The 17,854-nt window shown below is 41.0% G+C and overlaps 1 protein-coding gene across 1 annotated transcript; it reads right to left on the reverse strand.

Moving 5' to 3' along the window:
• Positions 1–13,707: 13,707 nt before the first annotated feature.
• Positions 13,708–17,425, reverse strand: atoh1a (atonal bHLH transcription factor 1a). The gene is made up of 2 exons (XM_022197273.2): positions 15,639–17,425; positions 13,708–15,406 (listed from the first exon to the last, which is right to left on the reverse strand). Exons 1-2 carry the CDS (start codon positions 15,901–15,903, stop codon positions 14,571–14,573), a joined length of 1,101 nt encoding a protein of 366 aa, XP_022052965.2. The 5' UTR covers positions 15,904–17,425; the 3' UTR covers positions 13,708–14,570.
• Positions 17,426–17,854: the final 429 nt, after the last annotated feature.

A 17,854-nucleotide genomic window follows, 5' to 3' on the forward strand; every position in this document is an offset into this window, starting at 1 on the left:
TAAATCAGGAATCAAGTAAAGTTGGGTTGTAGCTGGAGTACCAATACAGCATTTAATCCTATTCATAAGATTATGTAATTTATAGACTCAAACTGTGAAACTCCATGAAGGAATGTAGTCAAATCAACTCATCTATTCAAGTTTACTTCAAGTAATTTACATAACTTTTGCTCGTTCCAGTTAGACCATAAAAACATGGATTTCTAATTTGAGGCATTTTGACTTCAAGTAATGTATTGAGTAAATGAACAGCTGAGAGTTTACACAGCTTACTAAATTTAGTTTACAAGAAACAAAACTCAAATATATAAATTGGTTTTTGAGAAAATGGACATGCTGGAAACAAAAAGTAGTTGTGTTAGTTTATTTTAATAAAAAACAAAACAATTCTAACTCTGACAAAGTCCATTCTCGGATCCGGTCTTTACACCTGTAGACTTATAATTTATCTCAGTGTAACCAAGAAAAGTTCACCAGGTGTCTTTGTACTGACAAAGATGAATTAATAAGAAGCTCTTTAAACTTAGAAAATGTAAAGGGAAAAGGGAAAGCCTGTAACCAATGTCTATTTGACTAGTTAATTCAACTGAATACTTTAAGTTTATCAAACTTGTTTTCTCAAGTTCAGATAATTTAATTGAGCTAATTTTACACTTTCCCAAAACATAAGAAGACTTTGAACTAATTAATCCACCAAAGTGCAGCTAAATTAAAATTTTAAGGCAGAAGGGGAACTTTTATTTGTAAGTGGAAGGAATTTAAAATGATTTACAGTGCAGATGAAAGGATAAAGAACATTTTTATTTTCAATAGTGCAACATAAACAGGTGTTAAATACAGATAAAACTTATCATTTTAGATTACATGCTGTAGTATGCACTACATGCTGCCTGAGAAATTTCATTTTTTTATTTATGTATTTTTTTACATCTTGTACGCAGCAGGTTTATTGAATATAAAAGTCAATTTCTGAACTTTGAAACTAAGTAAAAGTCCTAATGCTGGTTTATCCTTGGTTCCTTGATTATAGACTAAAAGTGAGACTGTTTAACACACAGATATTAGAATTGTTTAAAGCTTGATGCTGCAGCATTGAACAAGAACATTATCTGATATACCTGCCTGCTTTATGCAGTAGGTCAAAGATGTGTGACTACATGGATAGCATGTTGACAAAGAGGGAGTCCAGATGGAATTCATCTTCTATATGATTGTGTACATGTGCATGTGTGCCTGTGTTTCTAGCTGTGCGAGTGCCTTTGAATCAAGTTTTTGTCCCAGTAAATACACTTGCGCCATTCTCAATATAAACTCATGTGTCACTCTTAGTCACCAAATCTCAATTGCTGGCTTTTCAGTGCACAGAAATGGCTTTCCACAGCTCCATTGTAGTCTGCCTCCTTCCTAGATCGGTGGCTAAATGGACAGATTGAAAAGAGGGGGGTGAAAACGATAGGACATGTATCTCTAATTGGTAAGATGGGGGAAAAGATGTGCATGTATGTGTGAGCATGCACCAAAACCACTGTGTGTCTATGTGCACCTGAGGGAGGGAGACAGGCGAGGTGAGGGGGTGCACTGCTGCTGTCTGCCTTCTCTGTGCTGTGTGAGTGCAGGAGGGAGGCTGTAAGCGATACCCTTGTCTGTTCCCTACTTGCCCCACTCTGAGGCCGCTCCACCCAGGCCAGCCCGGGAGAGAGTGGGGGTCCCCTGGGAACTGGACAGGACAGGGAGGGAGAAGGGAGGGGGGCAGTACGGAGGCCAGGCTTTCAGCCGCTCTGAAAAGGAGCGGAATCAAATACAAGCAAAATCTCCTGCAATATACTGTATCCCTCACCTGAGTAGGGCAACTAGCTGAAAGGAGAGCTGCAAGGGCAACTGTACAATAGGCCCAGGAAGGACAAGAGAGCAGATCAGAGAGGAAAAGAGAGGAGAGATATGGTTAACCATGACCACTCCATAACCTGAACCAAGCATTTATTGTTGTGACTATAACAATTAAGGTACAAAGTTTGTTTCCCATTTCAAACCAAAAAATTACTTGTCTTTTTACAGTGTGGGTGTTATTATTAAGGTCCTCTATATTATATAAGACTTTTTTGAAACTTAACCAAAACCAAACTTATTTTTGTGCGTAAACCCTATTAAAAGACAAGCAAAAATTAAATAATATAATGGAATTATTTTTTTTTAAAGTAACATATAGTATGTATAAACATGCTGCAATCAAAAACTCTTCAATTTTGTGATAGAACTGTCATTAAAAGTAAGTCAAGTCAAGGCTTAGTTATTTCTACAGTACATTTAAAACAACAGTCATGGGTTTTTATGACCCAAAGTGCTTTGCATTGAGATCTGCATTGTGAATTTACCTGACAATACTAAATATTAAGGGTAAGGCCCTTCAGTGTTAGTATGATGTGAATTTACTAGTGTAATTTAAATATTTCATTTAAAACCCCACAAAACTTTATGAAATATAAATTTACATAACCAATTTCAATATTAGGTTAAGACCAACAAACATACAAGTTAAGGTTTAGAAACCCAATATTATATACTCTTATAAATTACCTGAATAATTTCAAAATTTAAGTTGAAAATTAAAACAAATCCAAAGAAAGGCCTCTGATGTCACTATATTTTGAAAATTGCTAGACTGGAGACTTTTGGAAACAGTGACAGAATGTGGTCACACTCTGTGGATTCCATTTACACCTGAATCAGATCCAATCATAATACGATCTAGCTGATTTTGTATTCCGGGCTGCACAGTGCCGTAGTGGTTAGCACTTTGGCCTTGCAGCAAGAAGATCCCTGGTTCAAATCCCGGCCTGGGCCTGGGATCTTTCTGCATAGAGTTTGCATGTTCTCCCTGTGCATGCGTGGGTTTTCTCCGGGCACTCCGGCTTCCTCCCACAGTCCAAAAATATGCTGAGGTTAATTGATTACTCTAAATTGCCCGTAGGTGTAAATGTGAGTGTGATTGTCTGTCTGTATATGTAGCCCTGCGACAGACTGGCGACCTGTCCAGGGTGTCCCCTGCCTTCGCCCGAGTCAGCTGAGATAGGCTCCAGCACCCCACGCGACCCTAGTGAGGATAAAGCGGTGTATAGAGAATGGATGGACGGATGATTTTGTATTCCGATCCCAATGCATTCTGTGTACATTCACACATTTGTATTATTATTATGCAATTTCACATAATAGTTATCTGGAAACAGGTTGCATGATAACACCAACTGTAAATGGGATACAAGTAATCAACTTATGCATCAAAAATCTGTGCATGGAACATAGAGAATACAGAATGACCAACAACTTTTTCATGCAAACTGCAGATGTACTTTTATTTATTTATTTATTTATTTTAGATATTTTCATGCTCTGCCTTTTACCTTTGACCTGACAGGAAAAGAGAAGCTTCTCCAGAGGGCATTAAGGACTTCTCTATCTGCATCGTTTTAGAAGTTGGATGTCTATCCATGTTTGCTTCTTCCTTTTCACCTCCTTGTTTTTCTTTTTCTTGATAACTATAACAAGAAAAAGTCAAATTTTTTCTGCTAATGCTCTTCTCCCTTTTCTAACTTTAATGACAGGACATTGATGTATGTCCATCCCCCTTCTTTTTTTTTTTTTTTTTTGCACATACAAGCCTATGCAAATCCTCCAACCAAAGCTCAAAGCAAGAGTGGAAAAATTGCACCACCTTGGTTTTATGTCATTCGCATCTTAAAGCTCATACATGTACATATTGATGACAAATTAAAAGAAAAACTTAAAAGTAACATGCTACCAATATTTTCACATGTTCATCCAGTGGGAGTCACCTCAGTTTGTCATCATTAATTAAATCAGCCTATTCTTATGGGCAGAAAAGATTACCCTGAAATATTTTTGCTCACTAGGTTAAGGTAATGGATCTGACACCGGTTGCTCATTAGGTGACGGTGTTGTACGGCTTTGTGTTCTTGTATGGACACAGGTTTGTGTACACGTGAATCTGGCTGACTGCCAGTGGAGGCTACGTGTGGTGAAAATGACCAGTGTCAAGTGAGCGGGCTGGTCTGTTTGTATGTTAGAGATGCACCATGCAACACACACACACACACACACACACACACACACACATTAGAACAGCGTTTCACCCTCTCACACACCTCTCATGTTCCAAGGTGTGAAAAAGATGGAAAAGCCCTTCCAGCCAAATCACTTCCGAGGCTTCGAGAGGTTCCTCTTTATGTATGCACAGTCAGTCAGAGTGAAGAGACCCTCACTCTGATTGACTCCGAGGACGACCGACAGCACACTCTGTAACCCAACCCTGCTGGAAGTCATACTGTGTCAAATGGAGTAAAAATAGCCTTGCAGTTTAGGTGTTTCCTATTGGGATGTATTGCTACACCAGAAACACTCACACAGACACACAAAAGGTGCACCCAACCACTGCAGCTGAGGGGTTCACAAGGCGTTTGTTTTATAACAGAGAAATGAACTGTTTAAGGAATTTAAATGTGCCGTATAAAATCAATATCAGAGAAATGTTAAAAAAAGATAAAAGAAGACAGCATAAGATTAGAAGATGTACAAAATTAGATGTAGGGCTCACACATGCACACACAGGGTATCATGCAAGCACAATGTTACATCGAACGACATGCGCGGAAAGATGCATGCACACACATCAAAGCTTTACATCGGCAAACATGCAAATCTACCATACACACTCGCTTACTCACATACCCACACAGAAACGCACACAAAGCCGTGTAACTGATTCCACAGGAGCATTGAGCACTGTGGATAATTGTTAGAACCATTGTGCTGCTCTTCAATGGGCTGGTTACCCAAGAAGCCTCATGTTCGTGTTCATGTACATTTGCTTTGAAGGTGGTGGACACAAAGAGCTAAACCCTGCCCAGAACAAAGCCCTGGGAGACCCTGCTTCACCCATAGACGTCTTTCATGGAGAGAACCGCAGAGATAAATGATCTTCTTCCTTGTTACAGTGTGCACATCCTGCTTGTGTGACCATGTCAAAGTGTTTATATGCAGGTGGACATGCTCTAAGGGATTGCTTGCGCTTGTCATCACGGAAACCACAGGATGTATTTTGTCAAAATAGTTCAACAGCTCTTTAATCAAGAATGTGGAGACACCCGCTTTGGGACCCTTTCAAAATAAGGGGAAAAAAAAAACTGTGTTGCAATAATTTTAAGAATTTTTGGAGCACAATATTTTGGGAATCCACTCCATTTCAGCAGTAAAACAAATAGTATTGTACTTATCTTTTGTTTTACATTGTACAATCTCTTTATGCTTGTTTCAATAATAATTTATAATCAGTGGTTCACTGACAGCAATAAAAAAGTAGCAATGTCTTGTATCCAGGTTGTGTAAATATTATATGCTCACATTTGATTCCATAGGGGGGAAAGATTTTTACTTGTGCTGACTTGTAAGAACGTCAATAGATATTGGTTAATTAGATATTTTCAAGAAAACTACAGCAAAAGATCAAATAGAATGTGTTTATTAGCAGTAAACACAAAAACAGTGTAGATATGAAAATTTAATGTGACATGAATGCAATCTAACCTTTAAAAACCCCACTATAAACAGAATTTTAAAGGGCAGAGATTCAGTGACAAACTGCTGTGTGTCTCTGTTACCTCCTCAGCTAAATAAAAGTCAGTTCAAGTGCAGAAAAGTAAAAGTTCATTTCAACTTACAGTAGGCTACTTTATTTGCCCTTGAAATGATGAAGGTACAGTAGGATGCTTTGCATTACCAGTGATAACTTTGCTGACTGACTTTTCCATGGTATATTTTAAGTTATGTTGCATTTTAATTTAACTCTTCATTATAATTTCCTTTAACTCAGGGGCGTCACTAGGTTTTAAGGACAGGGGGGGCTTAGCCCCCAGGAAATGCACAGGATGTGAGTGAACATTTAATTTCACAAACAGCTAACAAAAACTGAGAAATTGCTTTTCCCCTTTTTGGAAAGATTTAGATTTATTCAGAGAAACTTTACTGTGTAAATGTTTTAGGGCACAGTGGCCATGACTTTTGCTCACAACACAATAATTCAGGGCTACCAACTTGTGACCAGACCTCAGAGTGAGATTTGGTCTGTGTGTGATGCTGGTGGGCGATCTGGGGGCCCTCCCCCCCAAAATTTTGAAAATTACTGATCCTATTTCCTATATTTTAAGATCATTTTGCCCTTTTAAAATCTTATTATAGAGATAACATTAAGGGATAATAAAAAAACAAACAAACATTGAGCTAAAAAAAACAGAGCAAGGGCAGGCAGTATTGAAAATGGTTATTCATGTAAAATATGGATGAAAGTTATGTGGCTGGACGTGCACAACACATTTCAGTATTTTCCATAAATATATGCATAATTGAAATAACTCCAGCAACCACTTTGTAACATTTGTCTTGGAGGATTTTAATGCACACACTCAACAGCTTCAAGTTGACCACATCAGCCAGCTAAACAATAAAAAGTGCTGAAGCAAAAACAAAACATATCTTCATAACTTAAATTATCCATTCACTGAACAGAATTACAATCAGACACTAAACTCTCTATTAAATGTCAAAACAATCCATGTGACTCTAAAAACTCAACAGCTTTACAAACTCTAAGATTAAACTCTCCACAAGGATCCAAAATAAGTTGGAGTTTTACATGAGAGTGTCAGTTATTCTTCATCTACTTCCTGAAAAGTTTGGTTCATAAAAAAGACAAAAACTAATATTTTCAGCTGAACTAAAGACAGACTTTGTGATTTTTTTTTGCTCACATGTTGTGTTGTTGTAAACTTACTCTTTCAAATAAATAGCCTCCTAACCCCCTGGAAACCAGGGTTTGCCCTATTTTTCTGTCGCTATTCGGTGACCCCAGACAGCGGGGTCGTGATGTTTTTTGAGCAACACACCATACTATGACGTTTTTACAGTGAAGGTTCTACTATGAAACCAGTTTGACATGTTCAGGCGTTCTTTGTGTGAAAACTCAGAGATTTCAGGTATCAGAAGGTGGTTTTCAACTTTCTTTCTTAACTTTCTGCTTCAACTTTAAACTAAATTTCATTCACTAATCCAGCCGTCTGGACTTCCAGTAAGCTGTGTTCCTATTGGCTGTCCAGGTGTCTGCTTGTTGTTATCAGGAACACCTGAGCAGCTCAGTGTCTTCCTGCTTTATTTCTGCAGTCAAACATTTCCTCTGCTTCTCTTCACTGAACTGGGTTTGGTTCTGTTACTTTAGTTTGTTCTTTAGGCGTTGGCTTGCAGCTTCCAGCAGTAAAATCCTCTTTAATGGGTTTCTTGGTGTGTTTCAGGGCTTTGTACTAGATAGCTGTCTTGGTCAATGTGGTTCTTTAGCCATACTTAGCGCATGGTGCTAATGTGTGCAGTGATTAGTGGATTTTGTGCAGCTGAGTTGTGTCTTTATTTTGGCTGCAGTGAGTCTTTAGAGGTTTTTGGTCAGACACATTCTGTGTTGTTGTTTGTGAACCAACGTTGGTTGTCCAGAAGGTAAGAGTTCCTGTCCTGATTCAGTTTAAAGAGGTTCTCTGGTAGGCTGCAGGAGACTTTAGCGTTTGGGTTGTGCTAGTTTGGTTTTTGTACCATTTCATTTGGACGACTATTTTGACAATATACCGCACTATGACATTTTTTGAACCACATATCATGACAATTTTAGGCAACATCCTATCATTTTGCGCTTTTTGAACCACATAATCTATGGTTTATGGTCTATCATTGGTGTCTATGGAGGACACGGGGACTGTCTGCAAATTGCAAAACCGCTGCAACAGCGAAGAGAGACACAAATATTCAAGAACTTCACTCTGATACATTGTAGTGTCACCAAAATCACTGCAGCATTCAACTGGCTCCTGTTGACACAATGTTATTCCTGCAACTTGAAAGACAGCTACTTTTGATAAAACTGGGCTTGTAGCACATTGTCTACCTTTCAACGATGGGAAAGAGGCATTGTTTATATTTTGACAACCTATATCTAATGAGTTACTGATGCCAGAAGTCCGATTCTGTGAATATCTTTCCAACTTTACTGAACTCTGGCCCCGAGGAGATGAGGTGGCGTCCTTTATTTTTTTTCTGAAAAGTGGCAACCCTATCTACGACTCTAACGGCTACAACTCTAACAGATCGTAACCAGATACATTAATAATCAGCTGACATTCAATATGCACACTGATTTTGCAGGCTATGTCCCAAGTTGTGCACATTTACTACAAAATATTTAAAATGTAAAGAAGATGTTTTATAACAGTCCTGATGGACTGCAGGTGACCTGTCCAGGATGTTTACTGCCGCTAACCCACTGTCAGCTGGTATAAGCTCCAGCCTTCTACAGGATTTGGCAGGTATAGCTTATGGATGTATATTTTATCACATTTTGCAGGTTCCTTTACAACAAACATTGACACCTGTGCACATCAGATGCAGATTCTACTTTTACAATCTACTATATACACACGTGGACAAAATTGTTGGTACCCCTCAGTTAAAGAAGGAAAAACCCACAATTCTCACTGAAATCACTTGAAACTCACAAAAGTAACAATAAATAAAAATTTATTGAAAATTAAATAATCAAAATAGCCATCACTTTTGAATTGTTGATTAACATAATTATTTAAAAAACAAACTAATGAAATCGGGCTGGACAAAAATGATGGTACCCATAACTTAATATTTTGTTGCACAACCTTTTGAGGCAATCACTGCAATTAAACGATTTCTGTATTTGTCAATGAGCGTTCTGCAGCTGTCAACAGGTATTTTGGCCCACTCCTCATGAGCAAACAGCTCCAGTTGTCTCAGGTTTGATGGGTGTCTTCTCCAAATGGCATGTTTCAGCTCCTTCCACATATGTTCAATGGGATTCAGATCTGGGCTCATAGAAGGCCACTTTAGAATAGTCCAACGCTTTTCTCTCAGCCATTCTTGGGTGTTTTTGGCTGTGTGTTTTGGATGGTTGTCCTGTTGGAAGACCCATGACCTGCGACTGAGACCAAGCTTTCTGACACTAGGCAGCACATTTCTCTCCAGAATGCCTTGATAGTCTTCAGATTTCATCGTACCTTGCACACTTTCAAGACACCCTGTGCCAGATGCAGCAAAGCAGCCCCAAAACATTACTGAGCCTCCTCCATGTTTCACCGTAGGGACAGTGTTCTTTTCTTCGTATGCTTGGTTTTTGAGTCTATGAACATAGAGTTGATGTGCCTTACCAAAAAGCTCCAGTTTGGTCTCATCTGTCCAAAGGACATTCTCCCAGAAGCTTTGTGGCTTGTCAACATGCATTTTTGCAAATTCCAGTCTGGCTTTTTTATGAGTTTCTTTCAGCAGTGGTGTCCTCCTTGGTCGTCTCCCATGAAGTCCACTTTGGCTCAAACAACGACGAATGGTGCGATCTGACACTGATGTACCTTGGCCTTGGAGTTCACCTTTAATTTCTTTGGAGGTTGCTCTGGGCTCTTTGGATACAATTCGAACGATCCGTCTCTTCAATTTGTCATCAATTTTCCTCTTGCGGCCATGTCCAGGGAGGTTGGCTACTGTCCCGTGGGTCTTGAACTTCTGAATAATATGAGCCACTGTTGTCACAGGAACTTCAAGCTGTTTAGAGATGGTCTTATAGCCTTTACCTTTAAGATGTTTGTCTATAATTTTTTTTCGGATGTCCTGGGACAATTCTCTCCTTCGCTTTCTGTTGTCCATGTTCAGTGTGGTACACACCTTTTCACCAAACAGCAGGGTGACTACTTGTCTCCCTTTAAATAGGCAGACTGACTGATTATGAGTTTGGAAACACCTGTGATGTCAATTAAATGACACACCTGAGTTAATCATGTCACTCTGGTCAAATAGTTTTCAATCTTTTATAGAGGTACCATCATTTTTGTCCAGGCCTGTTTCATTAGTTTGTTTTTTTAAATAATTATGTTAATCAACAATTCAAAAGTAATGGCTGTTTTTGATTATTTAATTTTCAATAAATTTTTATTTATTGTTACTTTTGTGAGTTTCAAGTGATTTCAGTGAGAATTGTGGGTTTTTCCTTCTTTAACTGAGGGGTACCAACAATTTTGTCCACGTGTGTATGACGAGGCTTCCCTCTCCTCTTACAGTTTACTGTAACATCACACAAAAGATAACTTTGTAGTGACAAATGCTGCAATTTGTGCAACTGTGTGTGAGCACTTCCAGTGAAACTCATTAAGAATTAATAGCATCACTGAGTCAGAGCATGCAATGCAACAGGTGCTCATTGTGTCACAGCTGCGTTGTGCGTTTGTGTGATCACTACAGGTTACGCTACAGTACATGATAATGCAGGGCTGTGGTGGCTAATGAGAGATGAGGACTTCAGGCTAATTTAAGGGTAAGATTTAACAAAGGGGCAGCTATAGTTTTTAGTGTTAGACCTTTACAGTTGGCTGAACTGAAAGGAAACCAACTTATCTCAACATTATCTTACTCCCTGCAACAGCTCATCAAGCTCCCTGTTGCTGATGTCTCTGCTCTCTCCTTTCCCCTCTCTCTCACTTATTATTCTGTCTCTATATCTGCCCATGGTGTCCTCACTCACCACCCTCTCCCTGTCTCCCTCTGCCTCTCCCTCTTTCTCTCTGGGACAGCAGATGGAAACTACGGCCCAGTTCTGCCTTTTGTTCTGCGTCCCCAGAGAGACCAGTGGCTTTTTGGACAGCGCACAGCTCGGCTCCCCATATCTCATACAAAATGCAAGTGCCTTTCTTTTCATTAAAAAGGAAGCTGGGGAATGCACATTTTCTGAATATGTTTATTGAAATGAGCATGACTACAGAGGCTTAAAGTGCGTTCAATGCACCTCTGACTTGAGATTCCTTATCAGCTCTTGATTTCAGTGTAACTCCCTGTAAAAATACCTTAATGCATCTTAATGTCAGTTAATTTAGTGCTGCTAGAATTGAATAGTGCATTTTGCATAGATCAGTGTCAGTACAGATTCTGATTGCATTTATGTTACATTTTGTTTGATGCACTTAAGCCCATGGCATTTGCTAAAACAAGAAATTGAAGCTACATTTCTCTTAATAAAGGGACTTTTTCTGCTGCTTGTTGCAGCACCTGTTATGTGATGGATAAACAAATCTAGCTCTATGAAATGTACTATATAAAAAAGGTAAGAATTTAACTGGGACAAACACTTAAAGATCAATTTATGATGTTAAGGAGCTACTTCTCTGTAAGACAAACAAAAAGCCTCACCAAAAACAACAAGGAAACATTTACAAGAAAAACGTATTAAAAACGTATTTGAACTAAACCAGTAGCATGGGCAGGTTAAGCTTTACATTGTGCTAGATGTTGCTCTTTCCTTCTTTTTTCATAACAGCATCCACACACCTCAGTGTGTCTCAGGTTCTCCACCACTCTGTTGTTATTTTTCATAACGTCTGAGCCTAAATAATTAATGTGTGTGAAACAGTGAAACGCAACCTGCCCAGCATCCCACCTGTTGAAGAGAGGCTGTTTTATTTGCAATTTTCTATAGCTGTCTTAAATGTTTATTGAAAAAGAAAACAAAACCGAAAAGCAGTGTATTACCTCTGAAAAATACCCATCAAAAATACAAAGAAAGATAGATGTTCCTTCTGCAGAGGTCAATACATTGGAAAAAGCTCCAGATATTGAATGAAAAATAAGAAAATGGTGTGATTAAAACCAGTGAACCATGCAATTAATCGCACGTTATGCAAACTACGCAAACCCAGATGCGGTTGTGGATTCCCTTCTTACCCACATTTTGTGGTTTACTTATTTGCATAACAAGAGGATGCTTAAGAACAATATAAACAAACTTTTTCGTTAGAATCTAAAACGCCAATCAAAGTGCTGTCCCCTTTCAGGTGCAGAATGCATGGAAATCTCATTTCATTTCGGTCTAATTTTAACCTTCAGTTTTTATGAAGAAAATGATGCAAAGTGTCAGTAATTGTTTGGACCTGATCAGAAACCAGAAGTGTGTTTTTCGGTAGCCTACTCATTGTGGCCTCTGCGCGCTAAGAGGTTCCTCAAACGCTTCCACGGAATTACTGAATTCCCTACAGGGAGCACGAGTGTTTTACCTGAATAGATCAATGTTTACGGAAACTCGAGCTGCTTTCACCGCAAAACGAACTCGTCGCAGATGGCTGTCTGATCATACTCAGATGCAGCTCGGCGTGCATAAATTGTGTTAATAATTTAACGCAGCGCCCTTATTATATTCCCCTTTATTCCCTGCGTTCAGGAGGCGAGCGAAGGGGCACGGGCTGTGATTGGCTGGAAGCAGTGGGTGGGAGACAGAGCAGTGACAGGTAGCAAGCAGGTTGCTGACTTTCATAAATAATTTCAAAGTACTTTTTGCTTCTTTTTTGTGACACACACCTTTGTCCGACCAACCTTTGAAAAAAAAAAAAACATTGAAAGAGAGAAAGAAAAAAAAATTCACTTCAGCCTGAGTCACGCAGCAGGACGGGTTGCCAGATCCTGTGTGGTGCGTGCGTCCACGTGTGTTTGTCTGAGCTGATGGAGAGAAAGAAAGAAGAGGAGACGAAGTGTGTGTGTGTGTGTGTGTGTGTGTGTGTGTGTGTGTGTAGGCCTTTCTTTAGCTGAGAAAGTGTGTTCTCTCTCGAGTCAGGTCCTCGGGGACACGGCGGGGACCCGCGAGCGCTCACCAGCTGACAGCGCGTGCTTCACTGAGGCCATCCAACACCTCGGCCCACGAGCCTGCCAACAATAGGTTGAAATTAATGCACACTCCCCATTAACAAATCTGGTATTCACCAAATGGAAGAGATGGCAACAGTTCAGGACAAAAAAAAAGTTTTGCAGTTCGCCAGTGCCGAGAAGTTTGTTGCACAGAAAACAACATTGTGCGATGATTTAATGTTTCTGAGTCAAAGTTTTTTTTCAATCACTGAACGGAGGGCCAGGGGGCGCGTGCACCGGCAGCATATGGCGAGCGAGCGCGTGTTGGACACGTTTCACGTCGCTGTTAGTTTTACGATAAATTACATAAGAGGGAGATCAAGTGTTGAAACCTTCTTTAATTAAGTGCAAATGCATGCTTATGTGGTTTCAGGCGACAGATATTTTTTATCCACATCAACACGGTCGAAAAAGAAAAAACTTGCAGGGCCTGTTTACATTTGATCAACCTCTAAAACTTAGTTAGGCCCCACTCACTTCTAATGACCTGGACCAGTTTCAAAAATAGATATTAATATATATTCGTAAAAGTTATGTAAATTTCGTTAGACTATATGCAATACATTTTTTAAATTAGGTAATAACCGAAAAATAATTAACTTTTAATCTTTTTAGGCTATTTTTATCATTATTATTTTTCCTCCATTCATTTCAAACTTTTTGCTTTATCATTACGCCGTTGGTCGACATTTAAAATAAGTCAGCTCAGTTTTTTAAACGAACTTTCATAGTGTAGTCTGACTATTTAACAAATATCTCAAATGCATTATTATTATTATTGTTGTCATAGTAGTACTAGTAATAGTAGTAGTAGTTCTTGTAGCATCTGGGGTGAATTGTCGATTAAAAAAAATAGAGTTCACGTTTGGTTATTTACCGTGCGTACAAATCACACAAAGAAAAATTGCATTTCCATTTCCTTTTTTATTCTCAAAATCAAATGAACATAAAGAATGGCAAAAATGATTGCTTTTTTCCAGCAACTTTAACTATGAAGTTATAAAAAGCAAATCAAATGAAACATATCAGCAATAAATACATTACATACACCAATTAATCTCATCCAGTGAAAGAAAAAAAAACACACATCTGAAGATACAAAAGAAAATACAAAAGAAGGCAGCAATGATGGCTACATTAAATAGGCTATTTGTATGGAATTGGCAGTCCTACACTAGCAAACAAAGAAAAACTATATTGTTTATGGTATGAAAAAAAAGTCTCGTTTCTGAAGCCTCTGGCTCGTATATTTTAAAGTGCACATTATGAACTTTTTAAGTTGCAAAAAAAAATACATTAGCCTATACAAACAAATTCTCAATTAAAAACATAAATCACAACAAAACTCATATCAGAGCTACAAAAACATGTCTTTACATTATCAAATATAAGTAGTTATCCATGTGTTTTTGTGGAAGACAGCTTTTTTGGTTGGAGAGACGTGGGAAATACCCATGGCAGTGCTACATGCGACATGGCAGAGGGGTCTTCCAGCCACGTCTCCATGGAAACTGGAAATTATAGGATATAAATGTATTGGCAGAACCGAATTAGGCCTATCTCACATAAAAAATAAGCTTTAGACAATGTAAAATAGAATTATTGTTAAAAACTGAATGACTTTTTTTTCTGAAAAAGCAATTCATTCTTCTTAAAAATGTATTTTGTCAGCAACAGACAGGTGCAGGCCCGGGAGGATGATTGACACGGTTTATGGACATCATTTAGCTGTAGGCTACAGTGAAGCTTTAATGTAGTCTGTTAGATTGATTTATAATTATTTAAAAAGAAACAGCGTGGTGATGGTGGGTGGGTAGCTTGAGTTCTGACAGGTCGTCTTCTTCACTTGAGTGAAGCTCCATCGCTATTTCATCCGAGTCACTGAAGTGGGAGTGCGGGGAAAACTCTCCGTCGCTCCGGGGAGACTCTTTCCTTTCGTTCTCGAACTGCGAGCTGCCTGCCCGGGTGGAGGAGGACGAAGGAGAGGGCGAACACATCGCTTTTTCAACTCTGGCCGAAAACGAACTCTCGTCGAAGGAAGACCGGAAAGGCATCCCGCTAAGGTGAACAGGTAAGCTGCCACCTGAGACACCCGCCGCCGTCCTGCAGGTGGTGGGAGACGGTGCAGCTCTGTCCTTCGCCCCGTCGAAGCCAACCGCAGATGAAAGCATAATGTCACACTTTGGCGAATTGTTATTGTTGGAGATGTCGTTGCTGCTACTGCTGCTGCTGGAGGAGGAGGAGACTGGACCCTGTAGCAACTCAGCCAGGGCGTTGATGTAAATCTGCGCCATCTGCAAAGTTTCATACTTGGAGAGCTTCTTGTCGTTGTCAAACGCTGGAATGACGCTGCGCAGCTCGTCAAACGCGTGGTTCAGTCCGTGCATGCGCCTCCTCTCGCGTGCGTTCGCGGCTACACGCCTCTGCCTCTGGATCCCGTTGACCGGTTTGCTGGACGGGGCTCTCTGTCTCATGGAGGCCTCCTCTTCGGGCCCAGTGATCGTGCCTTTAAGGCGGCACAGGTCCCTGACTTTGAGCGAGGAAGAGGTGGGGTTCTTGGCTGATTTTCTGTAGCTGGGAGGGCTGGGATGGCCTGAAGACCCCGGGGAGCTGCTCTCTGGAAAATGAAAACACAAGTTCAGCACCTGATGTGAACTGACAACAACCAGTAATAACACAATTGAAATTAAAATCAAGGGATAACAGTGTTTCAGTTACATAAAGTGTGAAAAACAGCAGCGCTACTTCTACCCATTTCCAACTTTTGGTGCATGCTCAGCTCCTTCACTTTGCTGCCTGTTGCATGTGATGTTTACCAAAGTGTTCTGTTCATTAGTGTCGTCTCTCACCGTGATAGGAGCCGGTGCTCGGGCAGGGCGAGTGCCGCAGGTATTCGGGTGAAGTGGCGTGTGCCGCGCAGGTGCCGGAAGACGGAGCCAGCCAGGCGCGTGGGTCACTGCCGCTGTCCACGAGCGTCAGCCCGAGCTGCTTCTCTCTGTCCGCCGCTCCCGGGCTTCCGCAGCCGTGATGCTGCTGCTGCTGCTGCCGCCGCGAATCCAGGGCTGCCGCCTCCCGTGCGCTTTTGCCCCAGTTTTCAACAGTTAGGACATCCATGTTTCTTTCCCTCCAAACAAAACAACTGTTTCCGAAGAAAATTGGGGAATGAAAAGTTCTAGGAGGCGCGCGCTGCTGCTCTGCTGTCGTACTGTGTTGAATATGACTTGTCGCGTGCGGGACTCCTTCTCTGGTGTCTCGAGGCGCGGCGTCGGTTTAAAAAGCGGCACGCGTCTGGAAGCCCCCCTCCTCGCGCTGGTCGCGTGTTGACGTCCAATGAGAAGTCTCGGTTAAGCCCGAGAGAGATGATTACGGCCCCCCGAAGCCCCGAACTGTTTATGATAACGTTACCACCGGACGGCTGTTTAACGCAAAGGGAGGTAAGGGGACCCTCCCACAGGACGCACGTGCAAGTGAGGTAGGGAGCGTGGACAGCGCGAGACACACGTACATGCATGGGACAGAATTCCTAACCTGTCCATGCTATACCTGAGATGTGGAGGGGTGGGTGTGGGGGTGGTGTGTGTGTGTGTGTGTGTGTGTGTGTGTGTGTGTGTGTGTGTGTGTGTGTGTGTGTGTGTGTGTGTGTGTGTGTGTGTGTGGAGAGTTTCAAGATGGTTCATTTGCCTCCTTCATTAGTATAGACTATTCCTGGTTTCCATTAGGAGCAGTTAAGCCTGATTAATTCAGAACTTTCCACCAAAACCACCTGATTCTGATGTTTCAGCCGAAAGAGGAAAGTATGTTACAGGCATGCTTTTAATTGCCACTATATGGTAAGTGTAAGACAGGTATCATATAGGTTATTTCTCTCATTTTTTCTCGAATAACTGCAATTCATCCCTCAACGGTGGCTCAAAGTATGAGCATGCTGTAGAAATAAACACCCTATTTGGGGTGAGTAAAATTTGACCAAAAGCCAGTTTGGGTATTAAAAAAAAGCCAACAAATGTTGTGGTTCCTGGGGCTCTGGTGCTCATTGTCAATTCATTCATTCTAAGATCATCTCCAGTTTCCATTTTTCTTTTGTAGCGGCTCTAAAACCTTTTGATCCAGCTCTCGGAACGCCCTGTCGGTAAAAAAAAGGGCTTCACGGGGAACGGAAACATGAGCAGGGGTCTCGCGCTCAACACTGTTTCCGTAGCCTACTGACACGAGCTGCAGAGGTACACGCACGCGCGCACGCACACAATCTTTACAATTTAAATGTGGACACAAGTTGAGAGCATAAACTTTAAAACTGCAGACAGGAAAACGGAATTTTACATCTGTTTGGGTAAACCACCTGAGGCCTGCTGATCAAAGCATGCTTACTGAGATGCAAACTTTAAGGCTAATCTGGCAATGAACAATAGGCTAATTGCTGGGTTCCAATTGGCTGTTAAGCCTAATTGCCACGGTCAATTTAGCACTAGAAAGGTCTGGGCTACATACAGTAGCCCAATGTGTGAGGCACAATGATCAAGGGGGGAAGGTTCATACACTCTCCTGGTCCAGAGGTTGTGTTGGTAGCATAAAATAAATGAACTAAAAATCTGTTCAAAGTCACAAATTGTGCATAAACAGGCTTTCTTAAGTAGGCTACTATATGGGTTTTGTTTCATTATGCGTCAAAACGAGCCTCCTGGGTAACTCGAAATTGTGGGAAAATGCAATTTGTGAGGAGAAATCCCATAATTTCGAGAGATAACCCGACATCAATCTTTTCTATTTTTTATTCATGTATTCATCATGGGGACGTCTTGCGGGGCTAGAGGTCTGGCGCCGAGCGTTCGCCCCCTCGTCCCACCTACAAGCCCCCCATCCAACGGGCCGGGCCGGGCTCCTGAAGCTACCGACAGGTTGGATATTGTAGCTGGCGATTATTAAAGTGTCGCGGCCACAATGGAGACTCTATGTTCCATTGGTCACGCCTGGGGGGCTTCTCGAGGGAGAGGGGCGGGCTCCCATTCCAATGCGCGAGAGGAGTCTGCGTGCTGCCCCTTCTCATTCCCATCTCCCGGGAGACCGG

Source organism: Acanthochromis polyacanthus, chromosome 7 (assembly GCF_021347895.1).
Source record: "Acanthochromis polyacanthus isolate Apoly-LR-REF ecotype Palm Island chromosome 7, KAUST_Apoly_ChrSc, whole genome shotgun sequence".
In the NCBI taxonomy this organism is placed as follows: domain Eukaryota; kingdom Metazoa; phylum Chordata; class Actinopteri; family Pomacentridae; genus Acanthochromis; species Acanthochromis polyacanthus.